General features: G+C 38.7%; 1 protein-coding gene across 2 annotated transcripts; it reads left to right on the forward strand.

Moving 5' to 3' along the window:
* Positions 1 to 622: 622 nt before the first annotated feature.
* mospd1 (motile sperm domain containing 1) lies at positions 623 to 8,890 on the forward strand. 2 transcript variants are annotated; one of them, XM_081382499.1, is made up of 6 exons: positions 623 to 977; positions 4,840 to 5,119; positions 5,210 to 5,285; positions 5,387 to 5,619; positions 8,185 to 8,346; positions 8,425 to 8,890. In XM_081382499.1, the coding sequence occupies exons 2-6, from the start codon at positions 4,966 to 4,968 to the stop codon at positions 8,454 to 8,456; spliced, it is 657 nt and encodes a 218-aa protein (XP_081238625.1). In that variant the 5' UTR covers positions 623 to 977; positions 4,840 to 4,965; the 3' UTR covers positions 8,457 to 8,890. The 2 variants fall into 2 exon arrangements, with proteins under 2 accessions (XP_081238625.1, XP_081238626.1); XM_081382500.1 differs by having other exon boundaries at positions 917 to 1,519.
* Positions 8,891 to 10,101: the final 1,211 nt, after the last annotated feature.

Genomic DNA, 10,101 nt, shown 5'->3' on the forward strand with positions numbered 1-10,101 from the left:
AAGGTCGTCCTATTCTTCTTCCTGTTTTCATTTCACTGTAGTCTGATATAGGCTAACATGTTAATGCAAAAAAAAAAAAAATCTTTAAATTTTCTCAGTGTGCAAATGTGTGCAAGCGGTCACAAATGTTTTGATTATGGGTTATGCCCTTTTTTTTTTTTTTTTTTTTTTTTAACAGTCTATGGTTGTCCTTATTGTGCCCTAAGAAGGCGGTGTTGTCGTCTGAATGAGCATTCATTTTAAAGGGCGTGTGGGTTTCTTTAGAATTACTTTTTTTTTTTACTTTAATAAAATAAAGAGACGACATAAATGCTGTATGTTGTGTTGCCAAATGCCAAGATCAATTCACTCTGGGGGTATTAAAAAATCGCCTAAACTGCAATTGTTAATGGCGGTTTTAAAATTTCATTTTATTTTTTTTGTGTGTAACGAAATGCTTCATTTGAGCTTTGCCAAACCTTAAAGGTACAGTTCACCCCCCCCCCCCCCCCCCCAAAATAATTGTCACACAAAATGAGATGCTATTCAGAAGAATGACAGTTTTGGCTGCCATTCAGTTATATTGAAAAACGATGCAATGAAAGGGAAGGGTGACTGGGTCATTCTGCTCAACATCTCTTTTAGTGTTCTGCTGGAGAAAGGAAGACACCGGACGAGTACGTGAGCTAATGATAGAATTTTTTATTTTAGGGTGAACTGTCCCTTTAAGACTTTTCGCAACGAGTAAACGGTAACCCAGAGCTTTATAAGCATAAAACGACCGACAAACTTCATTTATCTTCCGAATTACTGAGAAAAAACTCCATAAATAACAGAGAGTACATTTGTGAAACTCTAAATGACGTCATAGAAGACGTTGGCGGAATTCCTGAAGCCCTCCAGTATCCCAGCATTCAATGCGCCCTTGCAGCGTATTGTTGACAAAGAAAAAGGAAACGGGGTGGGATTTGAAATAAATATCGGTAAACGGGAGTGAGGTAAACATGTTTTTTTATTGTTTTCGGTGTATTTATTCTTTCAATAGCTACATTAAATAACGTAAAATTAAACACTCTGCCATCTCGATGTTGCAATATTGTTATGCTAGCATGATTGTAGGTTAACCATACCATCAATATGTCAAAATCCAATGAACAATACTGAATATTATGTCTTACTTTATGTTAAACTACTTTAGCCAGTTACAACTTGCAAACTGAACCTCTTTTTAAGTGCTTAATTACTATCGAAGAATTGAAATGGCAGAGTTTGCTAATCATTTTTAGGCGGATACTCTAACGTTACATCTTTCTTGCATTTAGTTTAACATTAGACATGCAAATGTATTGTAGTTAAGAAATAGTTTACATCACGTTTGAGGTCGGAAATCTACGCTTTAATGTACAGGTTTAAAAATAATGAATGTCCTGTTACATATAAATATCTCTGCTAATAGTCAGCAAAACCAAATAGCCTTCAAGAGGACAAAAGGTCTGTCACGTCGTTATCCGATCTCCTGGAGACATTGTGTAAGCAAGACGTAAGTCATTTGATGGGGATTTTAATATTATACAGAAGACATTTGAAGAGGGTTTTTTAGCATTTAGTCGGGCAGTATATTTTTCTTACGTGTCTGATGGGTGTATTTATTTCGATATTAGTAATAGTCTTTGGTAACGCCTAGACATCATTGTATCTGCCAGCTGTCATGCTGTGTCATTGACCTCATTAGTATGCTGTTAGTCGGTTAAGTTTGACGTTATTTACTTATTGCTATAGATCGTATTGCGAAATCCTTGCGTTTCAGACGAATTCAGTAAACATGGTCACATGACTAGCCACGTGGACCTTGTTTTTGTACAGATATCTTGGCCATCATCCATTAGTCTTTTATTACATTGACACTATTATCAGATTATATTGACACATGACTTTCAGTTTCGTTTGGCCTTCATTTTATTTAATCAATTCATGTTTGCGTTTACTTCACTTTTCTGAAACATCCCTTGATTATTCTCACGCCACAAATAAGTCTGAGAGAAAAAGTTATTACCATTAGACTTATTCATGTAATCAGTAATTTATTTAGCCTATACCTCCTGTTGCGGTAGTTTTCATCTTATTTTGATTTATTACACAGATTTTGTCAAGTTACTCAGCACTGTACTAGGTTTTTTATTGTACAAAAATGTCCTTCAAATAAAATATTGACATTTACTAATATAACTATGAAATACAAAGGCCTAACAATATGATACATTATTAACACGTGACACATTGAATAGGAAAATTTATCATTTTGGTTTAGTAAATGCATATGCAATTTCTGATCATTAAAATAGCAGCTGATAATCCACTGTAAAAAAAAAAAGTATATACTTTTTGCAATTTCACCCTGTAGTCTTGGTTTTGTTTATGGTTTTTGGCATGAGTGATAGATGAATCTGTACCAGAATACCTTTTCACTTTGATAGAATGTGCAGCTTTTGACGTCAAGGCTGATATAGGATGTGTTTTCTCCTCTTGAAAGTTGATTTTGTTATCTTAGCTATGCAGTATGCACAATTACGTAGTTAGTAATGGTTCATTATTTAGCCATCCACATCTTTATCAGAACAGACCTGGTTCATTTTTGGGTCACGATCCACCATTCAGTCCTGGTCAAAAGCCTGGGTCAGTTAGATTTTTTTGTTTTTAAATGTTTTGAAAGAAGGCTCTTCTGCTCACAAAGGCTGCATGCATTTATTTGATCAAACATACAGTAAAAACAGCAATATTGTGAAATATTATTACCATTTCATTTACTGTTTTCTATTTTAATATATTTTAAAATGCAATTTATTCTTTTGATGACAAAGAATCACTGTTGAAAACAGTTGTGCTAATATTATTTTTGTGGAAACCTTGATGCATTTTTGTCAGGATTCCTTGATGAATAGAAAGTTCAAAAGAACATGAAAGTTTAAAATAAATATTTGTTAACATTATAAATGTCTTTTCTGTCACTTTTGATCAATTTAAAGCTTCTTTCATACTGACCCCGACATCATTTCACTAATCATATAATCAGCACATGGGAAAGTGCTGAGCACTAGTCAGCTAAAAACCTATATAATTCTTGGTTACCTCCAAAGAAAGACGTGCAGCCATCGTCGCTTTGTATCAAAATGGCCTCACATGCAAGGAAATTGCTGCAAAGGATATTGCACCTGAAATAATCATTTTAACAGTTCATCAAGAACTTCAAGGAGAGAGGCTCATCTGCAGTGAAGAAGGCTTCAAGATGTCCATGAGTGTCCAGCAAGTGCCAGGACCGTCTCCTCCTGAGGAATCGGCTACAGAATCGTATCACCACCAGTGCAGAACTTGCTCAATATCTGGGCTACAGCAAGTGGGTGCAAGTGCACAGTGAGCCCAAGACTTTTGGACAATGGCCTGGTGTCAAGAAGGGCAGAAGGGAAGCCACTTCTCTTCAAGAAAAACATCAAAGACAGGCTGAAATGCTGCCGGATGTGCAAGGATTGAACAGCAGAAGACTAGTTATTTTGTCTGATGAAGCCTCCTTCTGACTGTTTGGACATCTGGAAAATCTATTGTTTGGAGATGAAAAGGTGAACGCATTGAATCAGTTCTGTGTCGTGCCAATAGTGAAGCATATTGAGACCATCCATGTGTGGGGTTGCTTTTCATCCAAGGGTGGCTCTCTCAATTCTGCCCTAAAACACTGCCATGAATAAAGAGTGGTATCAAAACATCCTGCAAGAGCAACTTCTGCCAATGATCCAGGAGCAATTTGGTGATGATCCGTGCATTTTCCAGCATGATGGCGCACCATGTCACAAGGCAAGTGTGATAATAAAGTGGCTCAGAGATTCTTTACATTGAAATTTTGGATCCTTGGCCAGACAACTCCCCGGATCTTAATCCCATAGAGAACCTGTGGTCAGTCCTCAAAAGGCGAGTGGACAAGCAGAAGTCTTGTGATCAACTCCGAGCACTACTAAAGGCTCGTTCACACCAAGGATGATAACTATAACGATAAAGATGTGATCCTAAATATTAAAGAATAGCAGTTTTCACACCACAACTATAACGATAACAGCATAGAACCAATCAGAATCCATCCTGCTTTAAAGAGCTCAAGCATTTAATGCAGCACATGACAAAACTGCAGCGTGCTTAGAATAAACAACGATATCGTGCGTTGTTGTGGACCAGGGGTGTCCAATCCTGCTCCTGGAGGGCCACTGTCCTGTAAAGTTCAGCTCCAACCCCAATTTAACCTGAACAAGCTAATCAAGATCTTACTAGGCATACTAGAAACTTCCAGGCAAGTTGGAGCTAAACTCTGCGGGACAGTTTGGACGCCCCTGTTGTGGACGCTAATATAGTTACAGTTATAGTTATCATTCTTGGTGTGAACAGGCCTATATTCAAGAATGGATCGCCATCAGTCAGGATTTCACCTAGAATCTGATATCCAGCATGACAGAGCGCATTGCAGAGGTTATGAAGAGGAAGGGTCAAGGCTGTAAATTTTGACTCTTTGCATTTGCTGAATGTTTTTGCCAAATAAAAGCCTTTTGAACTTATGAAATGCGTATCGTTTTCCACTATACCCTAGAAACGTGCAAAAAATACTGAAGTAGCAACTTTGCAAAACGTAAAATTGGTCACGGCTTTACAGAGTCAGTGATTTAAGCCTTTCAATTCACACTGACCGTGAGTTTTTGTGGGGTTTTTTTCATATTCTTTTTTATTTATTTATTATGACATGCTTTGTTATTTATATTCAAATGAATTGTAATCCTGCCTTCTACTGCTGTCAATGATGAAATGGCCCAATTTCTATAATTTCAGAGGTGAAAGTCATGCTGCCAAAGAGCTGAACTGGCTTCATTTAGAACTGGATCTCTGCACCGTTACAGCCCGGAGAGGGAGTGGGAATACGATAAAGGGAGGAGGAAGTGAGCTCAGCTTGAGCCAATGCAGAAGCAGAGTCGGCAGCCTGACCTAGTGGAGGGAAGCCTTCCAGTCTTTGTGTTCCCCACTGAGCTGGTGTTCTACGCAGATGAGCAGGCTTCACATAAGCAGGTGCTCACCCTCTACAACCCTTATGAGTTTGCTCTTAAATTCAAAGGTGAGTCGTGCATTTGCATCGGTAGCACCCACGAGAACCTTCCTTAGTGTGCTGTAGTGGTTCCTTCCTCACCGCTTGTTGTTTCATCAGTTCTGTGCACAGCTCCAAACAAGTATGCCGTGGTGGATGCCACTGGTGCTGTTAAACCGCAATGTTGCGTGGATATGTAAGTTTCCGAGTCTTACACTAAAGATTTTAACAGAAAAATATCAATCTGATTTCACTGAGCCTTTCACAACCATTAATTTCTTGATTTTCACCGAACAGCGTGATCCGCCATAGGGACGTGCGGGCCTGTCATTACGGTGTAATTGATAAGTTCCGGCTGCAGGTGTCTGAGCAGAGTCAGAGGAAGGCACTGGGCAAGAAGGAAGTAATGGCCACTCTGCTGCCCTCCGCCGCTCAAGAGCTGCCCCAGGTCCGGCCCCAGGAGGAGGAGTGCAGGATGAAGGAGCAGCTTGCCGACAGAGTGTTCTTTGAGCAGACTGCATTCCAGACAGGTGCATTTTACAGTCGACATGAATTCACGTTCTTAACACACATCCCTGGTTCTTACTGTGAATGATTCATAGGCACTTGTATTTCCGAAGAAAAAGGCAATGTGGAATGCAACCTTCCCCGTCTTTTAAGCTCTCTCAATTATTTAAAAATCATACCCTTCCAGCAACCATTTTTCCAAATCCAAGCAATTCACTAATGCTGGGGCCACAGCAAAAGATATTTAAAATCTTATAAGATTTTCAAAATGTGAGAGACCACAAACGTGAGGACATATAGTCCAAAACGTAACAGTTTTGCTCCTATAGTGTGTGGTGTGCTGCGATGTGAAGAAGACAACACACCACACACGTACACATTTTCAACCAACGACTGTGAAAACGTAGCCTAGGTTTCCCCATGCTGCCTTGAGCGCAGCGCGATTTTATTCACGCTGCTAGGCAGCCTGGACACCGTGGACCAGATTTTCCCCTCAAAAAGGGAACCAATCACAGAACGGGGAGGGAGCAGCAAGACGATGACGACGTCTATGCGACACACCGAAGCAGTTTGTTTATATCTATGGATCCAACATGGCATCAGACGCGAAGTTACCGATGCAGCCTTAGATAGTGTTCTAAGCTTATACTGTCTATGGTTCTAAGTAGTTTAGAACGCAAGTTTATTTCGTCTTCTTCCTCGTCGAATTTCTGTCGCTCTACATACGTCATCTGGTATAATTGAAACGATTGGCTATGAGCTACATACAGGCGCATTTGATAGACATTCGTAGCGCCCAATAAATGGCTCTGGGCATTCGTAAACCACGCCTCAAATACAAGAAAATGAAAATGTGGTTCCCAGACCACGTCTCAATGAGACGAGGTCTGACGTTAGCCAGGCTAGTGAAAACGGGAAATCTCACAAAATCTCTCGAGACTTCAGAATAAACTGTTTAGTACGATAGGCAGGAAGAAATTGCTATGATAGTGTTTGGAATGCTTTTGACTGAACATTGCCACAAATCGACAAGCTGATCTTCCACCTCTGATGTTCATATCCATTTTACTCTGTGCTGCACCTTGACTGCGGTTGTTATGCTTTCTTCTTCTGTCAGCTCGCTTTCTGATTGGGTATCGTTTCATTCCACCTGACAATCAACAGTTCCCCCCACACATCAGGATTTCTGATCGTAATTATTCAACATGTTGAATATTTACAATTCGAGATCGGGGCGACTCCGACCTTCTTCCGAGCAGGTTCGGTCACTCTTAACACACCTCACACCACAGGAAAATCTGTAGAAACATCCAGATAAAAAGAACTTCATTTAGGATTGTCGGAAGGGGAGAAATCGGTCCGAATATCTTGTGGTGTGGCCCCAGCATTAGAATGAAATCATGTCCTAGGTTTTTTTTTTGGTGCGTGCCGCACAAGCCCTGAACAGTGAAGCCAAAACGTCTCGATCGCCCCCTGGTGACTGTTCCTACTATAGGTCATAAACCCCGCCTCCCCGTGTTATTCAACGGGACGTGAGACCAACTAAACAATTAAATTACACTTCAAATATCTTTTTCCAAAGGTGGTTTCTTTGATTTTCTGTCGTTTTTATCACTCTGATTAAGTTGGTTTTTAGCTAGTTACGTAATGCTATAAAAACAGTGGTGTAACGTCATGATTGACAGCTGTGATTGACAGGTTCTCTGAGCGAAGTAGTCACTGAAGCACCAACGGACATTTTTTTCGGAATCTTCGGAGGACTGAGGAGATTGTATTTACTTTATTTTAACAAGCCTCTTGTCGTACTGCAATACATTTTTAAAAAAGTGCACTCAGGGAGAGTGCATTCTGCGAGAATGAGGGCGGAGCGTTGATTTCGCGGCTTTACTTCCTGCTCACTACTGCGCAGGTCTGGTCCCGAGATCGCTACTGCGCAGATGTCAGCGCCATATCGGGACACTGGCGGCTTCAGTTCTCACCAATGGAAGAGAGCGAAGGGGCGTCGTCCATCTTTTTTTACAGTCTATGGTTGAGTATCATGTCTCAGTCAAAGGTCCATCACAATATGAAAGTAAAATGGGTTGCTGGAATTCAGATTTTTACTTGCACCGCCAACATTTTGACTGGGCCCACAAAAAAAATACGGGAAAATAAGAATTATTGTTAACTTATTATATTCCTTCAGATATGTTTGTTTCTCTCAAAATACAAGTTTCAATTTTTTTTTTTTTTTTATATTTTTTGATTGAATTATATTTATAAATTTACAATCTATAGTCTGTACAATTTCTTCTACACAGAATTGTTATTATTATTTTGCTAAATGAAATTTACCAATGTATTTTTATATTTGCTAAACTTTTTTCATTAAATGGTAAGTTTTTACATCTTTTTTCTTTTTCCGGTTATGAAATAATTGCAGTTGTAATATAACTCACACTTTTGCTTGAAAACAGTAACGCACAATGCAAAACACTGTGAACTAAATTTCCCACTGGGTGGCGTCAGAGAGATGTATTATGTTTTATTGTTTGGTGGTTTTCTTTCATTTTACAACCGTCTGCTTCTTCCTTCTTGTATTGGCACAGAGAGCCGTACAGCATCTGGGGGTCCCAGCCTCCTTACTGTCCTTTTAGGCCTGGTGTGTATGGCAGCCCTTATGCTCCCAACTCTGGGAGAACAGGAATCCACAGTGCCTGTCTACCTCCACTTAAGTGTTAACAAGAAACTCGTAGCTGCTTATGTGTTAGGTGAGTCGTAAAAATGCATCATATTCCCAGTTTGATTGTATTCTGCACATTTTCATGGTGCTTTCCCATGTCGCACAGGTCTTCTTACAATGGTTATTCTGCGCACTTGAAGTGCTCTTGGAAACAATCTAGCCGAAAAGAACTATTAAGATGATGAGGAGGGGAGATATGGACATTAACAGCCAGGAGGGTTGTGAGGACGGAGGGAGTACGTCTGAGAAACTCCCTGTAAACAGGAACTAACTTCTTAAATGATCGTCACAAACACAATGAAGACGCAAAGATCCATGGGCAAGGGGAGGGGAGCGTTCTGTGTTTACAGGCCCAACACTGACTGAGCTGGCATTAGGTCCGGCTAACTATTATGTTAAGTGGGAGGGGGTGTAGAGGAGCGTGAATACATGAAATTAAATGTGTTGTTATACGTCATATTCAGTGTCTGTGGATTTCTGTTGTTTATTTCAAGAGTGAAAATGTTATGGTGTTTATGTCCACTGCTTAAACCTTATACCACATAAAATAAAGTAAATTGATTTTTAAAGGCATTTACTTGAAAGTTTTATTCAAAAGTATTATTAGAAACATCAATTATTCTATAGTTTCGGAATCATAGTTCGAAGCAAGATGCAACATTGCAGTGAAAATGTTTGTTTAGAAATAAGCTGATTGATAACATGGGTGAAATTAACTTGCATTTACTTCTGCACTCAAAACTGACTTGTCTTCCAACTAATTTAGTGTAATGTTTTGGACTGTAGAGGAAACGGGATTAGATACTCAGTAGACAGGTAGTAATGCAATGTTTTACTTTGGGCAGTGACTGCAAAACAGTTTGAAGAACAAGATAGAACATGAATTCCTCTTTGGACCATTTTCACATTATCAGTGACTCTTATCAGAAACTGTCTTAGAAACCCTTTTACAGCAGTTTTAACTAGTTTCTATAATTTAATCCCACTGTACTATAATGCAAGACATGATGTATACTACCATTCAAAAGTCTTTTTTTTTTTTTTTTTTAAGAATTTTATTTTATTCAGCAAGGAAGCATCAAAAAGAAAACAGAAATAAGGACAGACAGACAGACACAGTAAATATATATGTAAATATATATATTTTTTTAGCTGAATAATACAAAATCGAGGTGACAGCAGGTGAACAAATATGAGAGAACGGTGAAGCTCAGATGTGGCTCTAAAATACTCACGGTTTTAAGCAGTGGTTGAGAATTGATTTCCATTGATTTAGCCATAAGAGCCTCCACAACTCGAAGCTGCTTCAGACGAGTTTTACACACACATTAACAAACAACAGCGTATCAGCAATATAAAATACAACGCAACTGCTACATAAAATAGCTCAAATAATACTAAAATTGTAACTTAGACTAATATACAGCAAAAAAAAGTAATTTTGTCTAAACATGAATTCACTACATATCCAACATGTTAGTATTAACGCAAGTTAATTTAATCTATATTCTCTGAAAACTATGTATGATATTAGTTATCTTTCAATAATTTTCTTCTTAGATTAATAATGTTTATATATAAATATATATATTATATATATATTATAAAACTGACTTAAAAAATATATTTTTGCAGTGTACAAAATGCAATGGCACCTATAAGAGCAGAGTGAACACTGGATAGTAGAGATGTGGCAGACGTATAAGCCCCATCAGACGTACCTGTAAACACACACACACACACACACACACATCCCTGACTGTTACTTCAAAAATAAACAAAC

Source organism: Scardinius erythrophthalmus, assembly GCF_964197995.2.
Source record: "Scardinius erythrophthalmus genome assembly, chromosome: 13".
In the NCBI taxonomy this organism is placed as follows: domain Eukaryota; kingdom Metazoa; phylum Chordata; class Actinopteri; order Cypriniformes; family Leuciscidae; genus Scardinius; species Scardinius erythrophthalmus.